At 35.2% G+C, this 17,654-nt stretch overlaps 4 protein-coding genes across 6 annotated transcripts in view; all 4 read right to left on the minus strand.

Annotated features, from left to right (window-relative positions):
* Positions 1–3,435, minus strand: part of LOC105272515 (neuropeptides capa receptor) — a 7,297-nt gene extending 3,862 nt beyond the window's left edge. Inside the window, exon 1 of the mRNA XM_011314681.1 lies at positions 2,119–3,435. Within this exon, the coding sequence (XP_011312983.1) occupies positions 2,119–2,407 (289 nt within the window). The 5' untranslated portion in view covers positions 2,408–3,435. The remainder of the gene's footprint in view (positions 1–2,118) is intronic.
* Positions 3,436–8,346: 4,911 nt separating this feature from the next.
* Positions 8,347–14,070, minus strand: LOC105272517 (probable RNA-binding protein EIF1AD). The gene is made up of 3 exons (XM_011314683.1): positions 13,939–14,070; positions 9,070–9,346; positions 8,347–8,996 (listed from the first exon to the last, which is right to left on the minus strand). Exons 2-3 carry the CDS (start codon positions 9,337–9,339, stop codon positions 8,787–8,789), a joined length of 480 nt encoding a protein of 159 aa, XP_011312985.1. The 5' UTR covers positions 9,340–9,346; positions 13,939–14,070; the 3' UTR covers positions 8,347–8,786.
* On the minus strand, positions 9,353–13,929 carry tam (DNA polymerase gamma, catalytic subunit tam). Its single transcript, XM_011314682.1, has 2 exons — positions 13,085–13,929; positions 9,353–12,426 (listed from the first exon to the last, which is right to left on the minus strand). The coding sequence occupies exons 1-2, from the start codon at positions 13,834–13,836 to the stop codon at positions 9,462–9,464; spliced, it is 3,717 nt and encodes a 1,238-aa protein (XP_011312984.1). The 5' UTR covers positions 13,837–13,929; the 3' UTR covers positions 9,353–9,461.
* A 471-nt stretch (positions 14,071–14,541) lies between the features above and the next one.
* On the minus strand, positions 14,542–17,429 carry LOC105272518 (uncharacterized). Of its 3 annotated transcripts, none has more exons than XM_011314685.1 (4): positions 17,089–17,429; positions 16,703–17,017; positions 14,919–15,210; positions 14,542–14,841 (listed from the first exon to the last, which is right to left on the minus strand). In XM_011314685.1, the coding sequence occupies exons 1-4, from the start codon at positions 17,132–17,134 to the stop codon at positions 14,649–14,651; spliced, it is 846 nt and encodes a 281-aa protein (XP_011312987.1). In that variant the 5' UTR covers positions 17,135–17,429; the 3' UTR covers positions 14,542–14,648. The 3 variants fall into 3 exon arrangements, with proteins under 3 accessions (XP_011312987.1, XP_011312988.1, XP_011312986.1); XM_011314686.1 differs by having other exon boundaries at positions 16,703–16,810; positions 16,887–17,429; XM_011314684.1 differs by having other exon boundaries at positions 16,703–17,429.
* Positions 17,430–17,654: the final 225 nt, after the last annotated feature.

The raw sequence follows: 17,654 nt of genomic DNA on the forward strand, positions 1-17,654 counted from the left end.
CTAGTTGTTGACAACCGCTAGAACGCTAGCTAACAATTATTGAAAAAAACGATTAATTGCCAAAGTAATTAGGAATCCGAATTTCGGAGTAAATTATCTTTTCTAGATAATCCCCCCGAGCCTTAAATAAAAACATTTTATAGTCTGTTTCTCCTTAAGTGGAAACAGATTAAAGCATTATCTAGTCTCCTTACTTAAGTAGAAACAGACTAAAGCATTATATACCGGTAATCTCTCCCCTGCACTTCAGGGAATATCTCCAATTCATCAATTAGACAACCGTTTCTACTCTCAATCAATCAACAGAGAAAACTAGATCCATAGAACTTCAAATCCTTTTTCTGGTGGTAAACAATCAATTCGAATGTCGGGGAGATTACCAGAATACGTAATTGATGAAGCAACTGTTCGGAATTCTATGGAATAATTCTTCAAGTAGTAAAAAGAACCGAAGAAAATAACTAGCAATACCAGTTATTCTTATGATTATTTTTTTCGTTCAAATTTCAGTTAATAGGATGGCACCATTCGACCTAGTTATTCGGTATTCGACTGATAATTTTTTGATAATTTTATCTCTTACCTATGTATAGGAAATAAAGAACTGTTTAATCGAGCTAGCCACTCGTTTCAATTGACAGATTAGATGGAATTTTGGTTTTCAGGAAAGTTTCATAAAATTAATTAAGGATGTCTTGTTGATATTTTGTTATTTTTCCTGTTTTTCTGAGATTTATTAAAAATTATCGATCAGATTGGGATATGAAAATATAGCGTTTGTCCGTTCCATCATGATTGACTCTTTCACAAAGTTTCATCCCGATACACTAATTGTTGTAACTTTTCACTAAAATTTAAGGCCCGGGTGGACTGTCTGGCAAAGATAATTTACTCCAAAATTCGGATTCCTAATTACTGTGGCAATTAATCGTTTTTTTCAATAATTGTTAGCTAGCGTTCTAGCGGTTGTCAACAACTAGGCCGCTAGCTAACAATTATCGAAAAAAAGATTAATTGGCGGAGTAATTAAAACTCCCAATTTTGGAGTAAATTATCTTTTCCAGACAGCCCACCCGGGCCTTAATAAACAAATCAGTAAATTTTAGTGAAAAGTTATAAAAATTGGTGTATCGGGATGGAAATTTATGAAAGGATAAATCATGATGTAACGGACAAGCGCTATATATTTATTAAAAATATAAAAAATAACAAAATACCGGCAGAACATCCTTAACTCATTGTTTTTGACATGAACTTTATCTCTCGGTGAAATTCCGTCCGCTGAAATTCGAACGAAAGAATAATCCCCCGGATACAATTGGAGCTTCAAAGTGAACCGGATATATCCCTCTAGGTCCCCAGCAAATCAACGGGTTTGTTAATTTTGTGGGGAAAATCACTCGCCTCCGCGTTCGTAATTTTTTTATCTTACAAACTTGACAGGTTTGGTTTGCAACGAACCGATAGGGAAATATTCGATAATTTTGAAGCTCTTGTGGTATTATAAAGTGATAATAGAATGAAAAAACATTAATCTTCAATTATTGGTTTAATTTTCCAAGCAACAGATTATTATGAACGTCAGATTCCTGCACAGTCTATCATTCGAATGACGCAAATTGCCGAGATATTTTATAATGTAAACAGTCTACAACGGAGGCACTTTGTTGACTTTTCGGAGGTGATTTTGTGGAAAGATTTTATCTGATGCTAGAGATCAGAAACATGCAAAGACTGCTATACAATAATGATAATGAATAAGACACTTGAAAGTATTTTTAATCAATGTGTTTTTCATTTAATTGTCGATGGTACTGGATTTAGTAAGACTCTGCCAAACTATTCTTCGGTTTCAATAAATAATTCATTTGCCAGTTATCAACGGATAAATTATCAAAAAATATTGACACCGCGCCTATACTTTCTTTTCCGAGAGATTTAAAATACTTTCCATCATCAGAGAGATGAGAGCCTGGATACTTCACTTAAAAATGCAAAAATCCACAACAGGAGATTTACGAGATTGCAATAATTGTCGTCAATAATTGATTTGTTTCTCCTCAATAGTTTGACTGAGAGAATTATTATTACCAGATAGAATTATTAGGGTCAACTCACCTAGAGACAGTAAAATCAAATCCGATATTGCCAAACTAAAAAGATAGTAATTCGTCGCACTGCGCATAGTGGAATTTTTTATTATTACAACACAAGTGGCAATATTACCAACAACTCCACTCACAAATATTGTCACATATGCCAATGTCAACGGAATCACAAGCTTCGGTGGCAAATGTTTTGGTCCTAAAATTCGACTGAGGTATTCCTCTTCCGTCAAATTCTCGTTATTCAGAGAATCCCAAAATTCTTCGTATTCCTGTTCTTGTTCAGAGGTGAAGAAATCCATTTTACTCGTATTATATCAGTTGTAATCATCCAAATTACAGAGTAATATTCCGTCGTCAAGTAACCATTGAGATGAATGAGTTGATAAAATCAATGGAGATGGTATAAAATGTTCTCATGATCGTTTTTGTCAATAAAAATCATTGACGCAATTTTATTTATCATTCAAGTTTCAATTTTATTCAATAAAAACTTGAGCATTCACTTTCGTAAAATGTTGTGACCGTTTGATAATCCCTTGACGCAGGATTTTGGAGACGAGCATTAAGTAATTACACTAATTAAATTGAGCATTGATTTGCAGTGATACAATTGAAAATCAAAGTCGGGGAATTCACGTTAGCTGTTTACGAACTCGTGCCTCTTGATTGTTCATTTCCCAGTAAAAAGGAGTTATCAACAATTTTGGTCGGGTAAAACTGCAACTAGAGTAGATGGAAAGATTGCCTTTGCCTATCCCTTTTCTACTCGACTATTCCATCATGAAATCCAGCAGAAATATAGAATCCCGACAAAGTGATGACTCCGGAAAGTTCATTTGAATGGTTGAGTAATTACTCAACCCAAAATTCAACTCGCATTCAACTCGAAATTCCCCATGAAACAAGTGCGGTTGTTTTTAGTGCGCTTATATTTAATGAATAAATTCTCAAAGGGGAGTCTGCACTTCATGTAAATGAACACTTAATAGAACGGATTTTAATTAATTAGTGGCAGCATTTCACTCCAGTTTAATGAGCTTTTTTTTAACAATACAGGCCATCAAAAGACATTGATAAATATGCACCAACTTTCACATCCAGATCACAATTGATACTGTCACGTAGGTACTCCATCCACAAGTATATCTTCACCGAGACATTGATGACAATCATATTTGAGCATGAACGGTTATCACTCACCAACACAATAACACGTAATGAAAAGGTACATTCGGATGTTTAATTTTTCTATCTTTATTAATTTATCATCAACCCATTGAAGAATATGACACATTTGGCATGGAGAGTCGAATATTTTTCAAGAATATCTTTCATTCATTATCTTCTACTGGAAAAAAGGAACAATGAAGGAAATTATAAAACATCTAGACAAAGCAAACGAAAGAAATGAAAAATCAATTGTGTCTGACATGCTCTTACTGAAGTCTGATGCATCTCAACACGATTTAAATGTATGATGTCATTTTCCCCGTCTGCATTTCCGCATAACAATTATAAGACAATCAATCTCATGAATCACCCGAAGTCATACTATTTTTTTTTGATAATTTAAAAGTCCATTTAATCTGGAGTATTTTATCAATAACTCAAATTTGTCTAGCTAGATAATTCTGTCAAGTTTGTATTGTCACTGGTGAATGAATCGAATAAAGCATTCCCCGCCGTAGCCTTGAAGGGCCTACATAAATCTTATTGAGAATGTCAATAAAAACATTCCGTTGTAATGAATTGGGTTGCTCCAAATTGAATGGATAAAATAAACAATGGTGCCTTTGCCGGTGTACTGCGATCAAAGAGAGCAACAAAAGAGCATTTGAATTATTCCATTATTCAGCTATTATCTCATAAACTTTATCGAATGATAGAATTCGTATCATATCGCAGTAATCAAAATCTCATTTTATCTCGATTTCTCCCACTTCATGTAGTTGTCTGTCGTGGCATTGCGAGAGTAAAGTTTATATTTTTCTGATTAATTTGCGAGTGAGTATTTACTCGGTTTTCTTTATAGTTGTCGGACAAAAGTGGTTTAATTATCATTTTTTATCCCAGCAAACACGACATGCCAGAGCTAGATATAGATTTTCATCTAAATAGAGTAATAGCAACAGAGGATGGGACTATGGGAACAGTGATGTGAGGTTTGCATATCGTTCTAGTAGACCATCATAGAACTGAGATTAGTCAGAGTTGGGGTTCAAATCGTTTCGTTTCCGCTTTGATGTCAGTCTGATAAGAGACGTTGCAACTTTCTACTAGTGAAACGCATGCTGTGGACATGTTAGTGGTTATCATTTTCATGACCATCGATTGTATCATTTATAACAGTAATTGGAGCCTCTGAAGTTTCTGAAGAACATTGCGTAATGATTCACGTGGAGAATTGACATTTGTACAAAACTGATTTAACTTTTTGTTTAATTTAATTTTATTCTTTTATAAAGAGATAAATATTCAGCGGAATTTACATTTTCATTCATTCAACTGGGAAGTTATGGAGTGGCCAAGAATCCACCAGTGAAATTGAATTTCTGTCAGTGAAAAATCAAACTAAAAAGTATTTCCTTGATACCATTACATTTTTTCTTCCAATATTTGTACAGATAATAACGATTCGCTTTAAACTTGCGCTATTTTACTACTGCAAAGGTAAGTTTTTAATTTCCATTACGGGTAGATGCATTTCCTAATGGATGACATGGTACAGTGAGGGAAGTCGTCAAATATCTACTTTCGGAGTTTCCCCTATTTTTCCTTACCACATCGTAAAAAATCTGCATAATTTCTTCTGAGGCCTATATGTGTGCAAATAACTTGAAATTAAAACTTTTCACACTTGATATCTTTTGGTGTCTGACGAAAACATTATCCACGAACTATTGATCTTTTACTTTCTTACGAACTGTTTATAACTGACAATTATGCGTCAAAATAATGTATGCATCAACACGATTGTTCGCGTGTGACATTGACATACTGCATAGACGTATGTGTCGTACTTGGGATTACGTCATAAATTTTCTAGACCGCCCTAGGGAGTCCAGTGATGTGGAAATAATTTTGAAACATTGTAGTCAAGCTTTAGAAAGTTTGCGTGTACCGCATAGTTCCTTCAATACCTCGATCAACCTCCAACGTAAGATCGTCAATAATGAAGATATTTATTTACACTCTATCGAAGTATTTTCGATCATGTATTCTATACCTGAGTTGTAGAAATCAATTTATTTTGGTGTTCATATATTTATCTTAATATATCCTAATATAAAATCCTAATAAAAAAAGGAAATGGAGAAAGGAAGGAAGGGAAATAGATCTCGAATATCTCGAATATCTCGAATATCTCGAAATATCTCGAAATATCACGAATGACCGAATGATAATTTTTCCTTACCGTTATTTATTTTTACTTGAAATTTTTATAGAAATTTTTGAATCGCCATCACGCAGGGTAGATTCCATCAAAAAATACTCTCGATGTATAACCGACCTAGATCAAATCGTGTAACAATTTTAATATAAATTCAAAATGATGGATCACACGAGTTTGCTAATATAGAGAGGGGAATTGACCATTTGTCCATCATAGCGGAACATGATGGCTGGAATGGATGTTTCCGGGGATTTCAGATTATTGAAGCAATTCCAAAGAAAATGGCTCTGGGGTCTGAAAACGAAAAGTAGGTAACCACTATTGATAATAAATGGAGAGAAATAATTTTTTTTTTAATATTGGTGTAACTTACGGCGAAATAGTAATTTTTCTCCAATATGAAGAAATGTTTTCCCCCAAATGAATATAGAATATAACTCTTGGTTTACGTTAAAACTGAATGAAGTTCGCAAATTAATTAATTAATTAAAATAATTAATTAATTAAATAATTAATTAATTAATTAACCTAAGTCTTGATGAACTTAATAACGTTGTCAGTGAAAATATAAGTTACAATTTATGTGTATTATCTTTCATTAAAAAGATGATGTGTTAAAGAACACTTGCATGGAATAAATATTTTTACGGTTGCGGATCTGAAATTTTTTTGTTCCCCACCTGAAAATAAATAAGAAATAATAAGTAAACCTGAAAGATATCGAGATTTTTCATGACTCAGGGGGTGCGTTGCATGGACGCGTTGTCTGATGGGCCCCATTTAAAGACATTACACCAGAATATAGTTTGGAAAAAGGGAAAGAGTTTCACTCATGAAATATTTCATGAATACATTTTTTATGCATTGACCAATTTATTGATCTACCATGTGCAACATTTCATGTAGCCTACCAAGTGAAAACAAAAGTAAAACATCTCCAAGTGACTATTTACTGTTAGAAAAAAAAATTACACCCTGGTTTTCAGGTACCGCACTTGCGGTAGATTGCATTTATAATTATAATTATAATTGCTTATATTAAAATACGCAGAGGAATGTAATGGTTTAATATCGTCATGTAACTGTGACAGCTAACGAATTGGAATGGTTTTAACAAGAAAATTATTAAAAACAATTGATCTGCCCGTTTTTCCCATTGAGAACGAAAAAATTCGGAATCAACGACCCCAAAAACGGAAATTTCCCAAAGTTCCTCAAATTCCATTTTGGACACCCTCATCATTACAGGAAGTGCATGGGCGTTCGGAAATTGAAATCTTGGGTGAAGAGGGCCAGAAGCTTAATTGCAAAACTTATTCCAATCCCCGATATGCAGGGAAACACGCAGGAAATATCCGGTGAATTCTGGAGATTGATGAATACCTGGAAGATAATTTCCTCAGTTCCACAAATATTTTATTTTATCAATTATTTCCAATGAATTCTGATAATGTAATACTGAATCCAAATACTGTATTATGATTTGTCGAAATCAGAATTCGGGGAATCATTAGTTGTGCTGATTTTCCATTCCTCAATTCTTAGCAGAACTTATGACACCTAATGGACGATTGCGGGTAGAAAAAAAAGGATAAAAAGCTCATAAACACAAATCGTATCAAAAAGTATTGGACTTTTTTTAGATAAACCCAGTTCCTATATAGAATATAAACCATCGCCCGACGGGTGTCACGCAAGGCATGTGTGATATTAATCGATACATGTTTAAATCACATTTTGATAGTCGGAGATCAGGATTTCAGTCAATGATTCTCGTCTAGCGCGATGAATTTTTTGACTCACGCATGATAAGTGTGAAAATCAATTGGTTTTTGCATTCTCGTACTTTAATTGATAATGAAATAGACTAGATAGAGTCAATGAAACTTTATCTTAAAAACCTTCGAAGCAGTCTGACATTGAGAATCAAATAGATCGGATCACCGTTCTAAAGTCGCTGGAGAACACATTCGAAAATGGTAATGATCGTTTTCCATTTATCACTAGATCATTATCAGGAGTCAAGAAAAGACATAACGGTCTGTATATCAAATGAGGTCAACTCACTTATTGATTTGTAAAGCTTATATCCATTATGTTCGTCCCCGAAGAACAATGAATTATTCTTGTGACACTGAAAACATGAATCATACGAGGGGAGAGAAGATAAAATTAATGAATTAATTAATTAATTGCTCTCCTTGTATGGGGATGAATTAGTGATAAAGCTTCGCTTCTTTTATGATTTAATGGGTCCTAAAGCGGTACGCGCTTCGTTTTGGATATTATATATGGAGAATAAAAGTATCGAAATGTTTTCCGATATATTAATCAAGGGAAAAAAACGAAACCTAGTCCAATAATATTCCGAGCTTCGTCCTCTGGATGATGAAATATTATGGGATACCAATTTTTTTATTGTCAATTCAACAAAAGCCTGACTCATTGCTATTCGCCCGAGCTGGACATTCAGTTATTTCACATTCATTCGTAACGACACCTAAATATTTATTGAGTATATTTTGATGGGTTGGGAATAAATCGTTAAGAGATAACCATTCGTCCATATTATAAACATCATTTTTATTATCACTTTATTTCATAGAAAACGGAGATACTATCTTCAATGAACAAAAATCTCTAAATCTTTACAGAAATTAGGGCGATATGAATACAAAAATTGGTAGAGTAAAAAAAAATCAGATGTCCATTACTGTCACTGGGTATTTATTTTTTTCGGATGTTAAGATATCAGAATCGTATTAAAGAGATTCCTCACTCAAGAATGTTCCAAATTTTTCGAAAAAGTTGATAAATTCTTTCTATTGTATTCGTTCCTCTGTCAATTAATTCTTCAGTAATCATGTTTTTCTTCAGTCACTTCTACTTTTACGATATTTTCCTATTTTGAACTGAACTATTATCGGAAATATAATCACTAATTCAGACATACATTACTTAATTTCTCATGTTCATTGAGAAGTTCATTGAGAAGTTGATTGAATCATACATGAAATTTTCTATGAAGATGACAAAACAATATTACAGAAATGTGAATATTATATAACTCTACCCTTGAATTTACGTTTCCACTTTTACCTCCATTTCGTATATTGAAGATGTTTGTTTCAACGTATTTATATTTAACCCTGAAATGTCCAGTAATGGCAGAATCGTAACTTCGGTAAACTATCCCTATCCTCTATAAAATTATCAAAATATTACACGCCGATACCAACGATAAAATTACGATATACATTACGATATCTATTAAATTACATCTTTCAATCTGAATCTGAATTCTCTGAACTGGAATTCAAATTTGCAGCATCATGATCCGGGTTCGGAATTCTACGATTGGTATTCACAAAAATAGCCTCCTCCTCTTCCTCGCCAGTACTATTACCATTTTGATTCGATGCCTCGCTCAGTTGACTTGAATCATTAAATTTGTTTGGCCAACACCCCTGAGATCGATAATACCTTATGTGCTCCTGGAAAAAATATTTGAATTCAGTATCGCTGAAGGATGACAACAAAATATTATGTTTCAACGAAAGTACGAACTTTTGTAAGTATTTTTACAATCTCTGCCTTGACTTTGTCACCTTCGGGTATTGGCTCGACCAGAATGTAATCTCCCCTTTTGACCCATATATTCCTTCTAAATTTCACAGGCATGGAAACGAGATAGCGCAGTCCTGAGCTATCTACCACCTCGTGTAGATTATTGCCTCGCGAATCGACGAGTTGCACTATCGTTTGTGATTCCATGGGAATACTCAAGTCCTCTTGCACTTCCTTCGTCACATGCTTCCGTTTCGTAACTTTTGACATGTTCAATCTGGTAACGATAGTAAAAAAAAATGCCTATAATTTGTTATGGAATTGGATAGGCGACTATCAAAGTAAATTTTTGAGTGATTTTTTGTTCCATTACTCGTTAAACTTGTATAACTTTATTCCGCGACCTTTACAACTTTTTTTTTCTTCATTTGCGCCGTGTGCCATGGACCAAGTGATCCACCAGATTTTTCCACGGCTTTCCAAACGTCTAAACTTTCTCCTGGCGACACGCCATATCCATTTTCAAGTCCGTGGGGATTTGAGGGAGTTTTACAGTCTATACTGGATTCTTTTCTGAGAACTGAATCCACTTCGACAGAGGCAAAAAATGCTACAGACATGGGTAAATCGTTAATTCCAAGTCTCGAGGCGCAGAAGGATCTCGTGAGTAGGTTGGTAACGTGCATTCCCAAGGCCGCATTGTACTTATATCGTGATGGTACTATGTATCGAATTTCATCATGAAAGGAGAGACAGAATCTGGCGTTGTCACGCATTAACCATTTCATGCAAACCAGCATGAGATGAAGGAAGTCAACGGCACCGCTTTGTACAACCCAGTTGATTTTCGTTGGCAGATATTTGTCTTTGTCTTCCTCACCAACTTCTAGAGCTCGACTGAGCCGTGAATTGAGAAATGGTGTCACCGGGTGAAGACTCCCAGCTATTTCCTCGAGCCTGTTGAACATGGCTGACTCAGAACCTCCGGACCATCTCGTCTGCCCAAACATCTCTTCGACCTTCTTTCCATGAAGTTTAGCAAGTTGATAAGCCTCCCATGAGGAATAGTCACGATCCTCAAGGTCATCGTTAATAAATTCATCTCGAAGTTTATAAATCTTCTTCCCTTTCGTTATGCTGAACATTTTCCTCGCCTTTGATACCGCCTCAGACTCCCCCATGGACGGATTAAACTGTTTCAAAAGTCTCTCAGCGAACTTCATTCCCGCACCATAAATCCTTGCGTAATTTATAACTTTAGCATGATCCCGAGATATACCAACAGCTTTTGCTGTTACACTGTGCATATCCGTTCCTTTCGATTTACTTCCGATGAGTGTCATCCAACCAAAGGGCGTAGCTCCGTGAATTCCAGCACAATAGGAATCACCTATCAGTGAGGCGATCCAGAGCTCTTGGCTATCGACGTCAGCTCCTACAATATTGAAACCCGGTGGTGCTTGGACCATAGCTCTTAATTCGGATCCAATCCGCTCCGTATGAGCATTTGATGCGGTCATCCACGTAGGTTCAGTTGCTCTCCTTGTTAGAGTACCACTCACCACGACTTGCGGAATTATTGCACCATAACTAATGTGGCGATTGCCGCGAATAATGGATAATGGTAAATTTTCAGTGTTCCACCAGATTACCAGCTGAGACATTATTCGATCGCGATTATTCCTCCAATAAGAGACAGTTTTTGCTATTTGTAAAATCTCAGTGGCACTAGAGTCCAAACCAGCGAGAATATTCTCGGAAAATTTATTCAAAAAGTCCTTGGCTAAGGGATTCCCTACATTGAGACTCGGTCCATCCTTGTGAGGGAGTTTGAAGAACCAGCAGCAATTGTCGATATCAACATTGCACCAGATACCAGTGCCTTTGTAGAATGTGTCGGGCCTTCCGTCATTTTTCTTTGGCTTTCGTTTTTTGTCTCTCCAGAATTCTGTTTTGTGAAGGTCATTTTGAACATCTTTCTCAAGGGAGGCCATTGCGTCAGTGATGTCCTGTGAGTGACAAAGTTTCACAGGTAAAGGGCACTGGGCGAGTAATTGTTTCAGTGGAAGTTTTGTGGTGATGTCAGGATCGTCATTATATGGCACTAGGAAACCCCAACCGTGCTCTCTGATGTAGTGAATTGGATAGTTTTCCCAGGTTAAATTCAATAGTTTTGGAGCTATTTTCATTGAAGTACTGATGTTGTGGGGGCCAGGGCGCCAGTTCTCTTCATGCTGCTTCATACATAGTTTGCGGTACCAAGCGGGATAGCCCGGCATATGTGGAAACTTTGCGGGGAGTAAGTGCTTTGTATTTTTCAAGTAGGAAAATTGAGCTTCCAAAGGATCGGCTTCGTCTTCATCGTCTGTTAAATATTTTTCATAATCTGATTGCTGTTTTATTTCCTGGGTAGATTCTTTCTGCAAGTCGTCCAATTTTTTTTTCGCCACCGTTGACTTTGTCTTTACAGATTGAATACTCCAATCTTGATCCCACATCCACAAATCCTCTTTATATTTATCATTGTGCATAAGTTTACAAACCTCATCAGCTCTTTTTGATAGACTGACTTTTGCTTCGTAATTTAAATCTTCGAATGTCGACTCCGACTCTTCTATGTACCTTTGCCAATTAGAATTGACTGGTAAATAGGTAGAACCAAGTTCGAGCATTCCGGCAAAAGTCACTGGGTGAGGAAATCTCTCTTGAAAAAGAGGAAATAAATTTTGCATTACTTCATGTGTAACCACAACATCAGAAGCACAATAGCCCATCAATTGGTCAAATTTTTCGCGAACATCTGTGAAGCTCCCTTCGACAAAAATATCTCGTGCCTCTTTTTTATGCTTTTTGCCACAATAGAGGGAATAAACGTCGGCCAGATTATTGAGAGATGTGCAGTTTAAAAAGTCGTTACTTGTTGGCTCGTTCTTCTTAGAGAGCAATAAAGATCTCTGGTAACTGTTCATACCACTGACAGATATGTGCAGAGACATAGTGTCAACGAAACGTGTACCTGTTGAGGTCAACCAGTATTGTTCTTTGATTCGAGCTCTGTCATAACACACGTTATGCCCTACGATGATCTTCGGAGACTTCTGATATTCCGATAATTTTTTTCCGTGCTCGGTTGATGTACTTTCAATGGGTATCAGCAATTCAGGAGTAAATGAACGACTTTCTGCTGGTATACTACTTCCATCTACCAGAGCTTTGGCGACCCAACCATACCATGCCTCAGTACTTACTCCTGTAGCTAAAGTCGGTAATGGACCCTCTTTAACACACACTTCAACGTCGAAAATCAATCCATCTTCTAATGGGTAATCGACTTTCTCGGCTTTCCCATGGGAATATCTGGAATAAAAGGAATAGTGAATGAGATTTATTGATTGATTCATACTTCTCTATAGTGATATGCCCATGAATTAGGAATTTTCATATATTGAGTTCAAGTTTACGCAGGCAAAAAGTGTCGGGTATTGCGACAATTGTATTATTTCTTCATTTAAATTATGTGTATTTTAAAACCCTCCCTCCCTATGCAGATTCATACTATATTTTTGAAAACTATTATTTTGTATTTTCAGAAAATGGTAAGCATCCCCAAAATTCGTGTTTCCCAGGCCCTGCGTCTCGACAAATTCTGTTAGTCACGCCGTGGAATAAATCACATATCAGTAATATTTCATGTGAAGAGGAATGATTTGTTTTCTAGAGTTAGGCCTGGAAATAACTATGTCATCACCATGTGCCGAAGATCAACTATTCAAACACGCTCCATTTCGCTTGGCGTGCCTAAAAAGTAACTTTTCCGCACATTGTAAAGAATAATATTATTTCCACCTCGTGCAGAAAGTTGTTTTTGGCATGTGGGATTAAACCTCTCACACGTAAAAATCCCTTTTCCGCACTTGTTACGAAATATACTATTTCAAAATTCAAATGCCTGTGACTTCAAAAACTGATTGAAGTTGCAAAGGATTGATCTTTAATAAAATAATATTCAACTCACCTTGTCCATCCTTCCTGTAGCAACCATTTCTCCGGAGCTGGAGGAATATCTCGCAGAATATCTTGAACAATTTTCAAGTATGGCTTTGATTGAGTACTTGCTATATTGTAAAAGTGCTCTTCCACGTTCTTTCCTTCCAACTTTGGTAAGTCGATGGATATATCTGGCGTACAAACACTTTCATCCACTTCCATTCCAAATTTACGGAGTTCATGTTTTAAAGATGAGATTTTTTCATTGGATAAACCTATTTTTTGGTCTGAATTTATGAAGACCTGCTCGTGCAATTTTTTCGATAGCATTTGCATATTCAATTCATTGAATCGAGTTTCCTCTCCAATCTCTGGTTCATTGTTACTCTCCTTATTATTTTGCAATTTGTAATGCTCGATGTTGTCTTCTGAATTCTCCTGATTCTCCACTGAATAATTTGTCTTATTATTTTTCTCATCAGGATTTTTGTTTATCCCATCGTCCATCCACAGTGACATGTCATTCAAATTCTCAGGGATAAATTTTGGTACAGCTTTATTTGAATTCAGATGAATTTCTAAATTTTCTCGTCTTTTAATGTTCGTAATATTTGAGGTTAGACCACTCGAGTCGACAGCTCTTTTGGTTTTTATAATTTTCTTGAAAACTTTCTTGGCAGGAAAAAAATATTCTTCACCACTAACTGATATATTAGAGCATTTATGTCTTGTAAAAATGTTAATCAATTTTATTTTCGACTGCATTTTCCTCGTGTGCATTGCTATGACGGATCCACGAGGGCCATGAACACGTGACAGAATACCAGATCAGTGTAACGAGAATTGTTTTACTGTGTAAGATATTTCATGAATATCACGTACCTTTTGATTTTCTGATGATTACAAATCTATCATTCGTTGAGAAAAAATCCAGAGGAATGCCAGGAAATATCATAAATTGAATAAAACTATCAGTGCTACAATGCACAGGTGCATGACGTTTCGTTGGCGATCCATGATTACTTCCTTATCGACAAAGCACCTTCCAATAATTCAAATCATTTTTTCTTTTTTAAACAAGTGGCAAGTGGAAAACTTTTTTTAGTATTTACATTAGTTTCTTTTTCAAATTACTAGCAATGTGCTTTCAAACTAATTCGAACTCTTCAAAGAATGTAAACAATTTATATTATTATGGTTAATCACCTCCATGGTTAAATTTAATCAACTATAATTTCATTTTTAGTGCAAAATTCATCCCGATCGTTGACACACAGGAAAATTCATACCCTACACATAAATCTTTCGCTTTTCTATAAGTGAAAACTGAAATCTTTTCACTTACACTTGAATATTAAATTATTATAAATGTTATTAATTAATATTATAAGTCCGTTATTTAATTCTGCCCCATTATTCCCACTGCAGTGAATAAATAAATATAAATTAATGGTTAATTCATATTTATTGAATGAATTCACGAACTGTATAGAAAGTTTTTATACGTGGATAGAAATTATTTGAAAAAAGTGGAAAATATCCGGAAAACTAAACCAAACGGAGTGGCACTTCACGTTTCCCTACACCTTTAGTTATTTTCCTTCTTTACACTTTTTAGTTGTACAGAGTAATCGATTCTTCATAATTTCATCTGCGGTAAAACATATGACGTCCCAATATTCGGTCGTCCAAGGCGGTATTTGAGTATTGAGTGCATTTCCAGTAGTCGTCTGCACAAATTTTCCGGGAGATTTTCCACTAACTTTTCCACTAGGTTTTGGATGTCTATGAGAAAAGGGACAGATTATGCGAATTCAATTCTTTCATGCACTTGATTATTTTTAAAGCAACAGCTACGATACCCTTTTCGTTGCGGTTTTGACAATCCTTCAGGCATTTTAGTTATTTTCCCCCTTGCCTTTGAGTCTTGATTGACTTTTGACTCTGGTGCTTCTCTTGGAGTGATCTTTTTTCTAGTTCCTAGATTCTTTTTAGTGGGTAAATTATCGGGAGGCGGTGGGAATGTCGTGATACCAGGCCTGCCTGGTATTCTATGCCCTCCAATAGAAGGTAATTTAACTGGCACTCTACATTTTATCTCCGAAGGTTTTCTTTCTAGTTGAATTTTGTCATACTCTATATATGGATATTCCACTGAAAAAAGGTAAATTTGAAAAATTCAGGAAACATTTGGAGTGGCAAATAATTGTATATGCATTCATATAAAATTTTGTAATTCATAATCCATTTTTAATTGACTTTTTTAAATTTATTTTTTTAACGGGGAGTTTCATGGACATCAAATAAAATAGAAATCCAAAATAAAATCCAGTTGAACGTACGGTAATTCCATAGTTTGTCAACATAAATTAATAATTCAAGAATATTTCGAGTTTTTATTTATTAGAAAATCCTATTATCTGGCACGACATAGGAATTTGAATTTAATATATTTCTATCCTTTTTATCTCGATTTGAGTTCACTACTAGCTTTTATCAAATATTTTTCAACGCACGAGAATACTTTCGTTGAAATCTTCTTTTATCGTCCATTTTTTTGAAGACCGTTGATTTAAATCTTAAATGTTTTTTCGTGGGAGTTCTGTAAATGTTGTAAATATTTTTCAGTGGTTTGTGTATAAGGTGATCTTGTAGATTAAAATTTGAAATTAATGTAACGTCAGTAAGTCTGATAAATCTGTTTTCGTTGGTCAACTCCCAATTTTTAAGCTCAGAAACATAAAATTTCGTGAAAATTCGGACATTAAATCTCGCGCATAATAAACGAAACGTAATTATAATCCTCACCTTCGTCTAACATTATCGACCACAAAACACACTTCTAGGTCTATTTACGTAAACTCTTTCTGAATAAGAGTTAGTACCAACGGAAAAACTCAATTGCCTGTTGATACGTTTGATAGTTCCATTCCGGCAAAAATAATTAATTCCATGTGACGAGTCTCATAAAATTCTACGCGAAAATGAGTATTTTATATTTTGTATTTTGAATTTACTTTTGTCTCTACACTCAACTAATCAATTTGCGTTCGCTCAAAAAGCCTGAAGGGGTGCATATAGTATTCTTTGAGGTAAACAATCAAAGTTAGAATACGCAGTGTTCCTGAGAGTTCCCAAAAGTTACGTAACGGTTTGAAACCTCACCCGGGGGCTGATACCAAAATTACATAACGTTGAGTAGAAATTGTGCGAAAAATTGTCATTCTTCCTCAACATTATGTAATTCTCGCTCTGTTTTCAATAAAAATTTCCAATAAAACATATAGGCACCACTTTTCCTTCGCGTACACGGAGAGAAATATTTAGTAAAAATTACGGAACTTTCAGTTCACTTACCGATTACGGAGTTGACTCGAAAAATTTAAGTGACGGTATCGTTATTTTTCACCGATAATTCAGACAAAAATTACGGAACATCGCGGAAAAATTCCGTGACTTTCGATAAAAATGACGTGACAGTTCCGTAAAATTTCCGACAACCACATTTCGCTCCAGAATTACGGAAAATCCACGTAATTTTTATTGAATATTTCTCTCAGTGTACGCAACGAAATAATCATGCTTCGGATGGAAAGATCTTTTTTACTGATTATTGAATTCACATGTTCATCAGTTCAATACTCACCCAAATGATCATAATCTATTTGATATGTACTCTTCAAACGATCTTCATGTATTATCCTGAGAGTATCGTAACCAGGCATCGTCGGTTCTTGGAGATTTGCTGATTCTCCTACGGTATTCATCCAGATTTTGGCATCATTACATTTCATTGATTTTCCTGCACAGAGATCTATATTCGTATTTACTGGATAAAGTTTGGGCTCTAGAAGAAATCCCATCGGTCCCAAACGACTCCATTCATATGAATCAGATTTCAGTGGCATTTCACGTTCATCTTCCCCGAACTTTTCACGTAATGACTTATTACAAGCGACTCCTTCAGAAATTTGGGATAACTGTGGAGTAATTTCAAAGTTCACTGAAGGTCCTAGAATATTTTTTACGTACGGCCATTCGTAGTCGGCTTGGTAGGTGCTTGTGATATTTGTTGCATTCATAATTGGATTTTGGTAATTAAAAGTTGATACAGCTCGTAATTAGTGCTTTCAATATCCACCGTACTGGAAAATTTAATGAGTCTAACTTTCTCATTTCCTAGAAGGTTATTGTGTCAAAATATTTATCACACTGAATAAAAAAAAAGAAGGCAAATATTCCAGCGATATGTTTCAATTATAAATGTGTGGGAATTTTCCAGTTCCTCGTGCAAATGACAATTGTTTCTCTGAGCATTTTTGGATTTTAACATTTCAGTCTTTTTCCAACGCTTTTCCATCACAATTGGCGAACCTCCAACACACATAGCTCTCTCCACATCAAAATCACAGCTGCAGTGCATAGCGGAAGCTGAATATATGGGGAAACAAATGAGTTGGCCAGTGTTATCTTATTCCTATTATTTTTTCAAAGATGCGTAAAAATTTCAAGATTACTTTTCTTAAAATCTATACATCTAAAATTTCACTCAAATGAGTCGGACATTTCATCAGTTGACGATGATTAATCTATGAAAG

The sequence above is a fragment of the Fopius arisanus genome, unplaced genomic scaffold, assembly GCF_000806365.1.
Source record: "Fopius arisanus strain USDA-PBARC FA_bdor unplaced genomic scaffold, ASM80636v1 scaffold00195, whole genome shotgun sequence".
Lineage (NCBI taxonomy): Eukaryota > Metazoa > Arthropoda > Insecta > Hymenoptera > Braconidae > Fopius > Fopius arisanus.

Bases quoted from the DNA above. Each gene is read 5' to 3' on its own strand.
- LOC105272517 (XM_011314683.1), bottom strand. From the start codon at position 9,339: ATGTCAAAAGTTACGAAACGGAAGCATGTGACGAAGGAAGTGCAAGAG. The intron at 8,997-9,069 runs GTTCGTACTTTC...TATTTTTTCCAG, and splicing joins TTGTAAAAATACTTACAAAA to GAGCACATAAGGTATTATCG.
- tam (XM_011314682.1), bottom strand. From the start codon at position 13,836: ATGCACACGAGGAAAATGCAGTCGAAAATAAAATTGATTAACATTTTT. The intron at 12,427-13,084 runs GTGAGTTGAATA...CTTTTATTCCAG, and splicing joins CTACAGGAAGGATGGACAAG to ATATTCCCATGGGAAAGCCG.
- LOC105272518 (XM_011314684.1), bottom strand. From the start codon at position 17,138: ATGAATGCAACAAATATCACAAGCACCTACCAAGCCGACTACGAATGG. The intron at 15,211-16,702 runs GTGAGTATTGAA...ACCTTTTTTCAG, and splicing joins AATAGATTATGATCATTTGG to TGGAATATCCATATATAGAG. The intron at 14,842-14,918 runs GTATCGTAGCTG...CTTTTCTCATAG, and splicing joins TCAAAACCGCAACGAAAAGG to ACATCCAAAACCTAGTGGAA.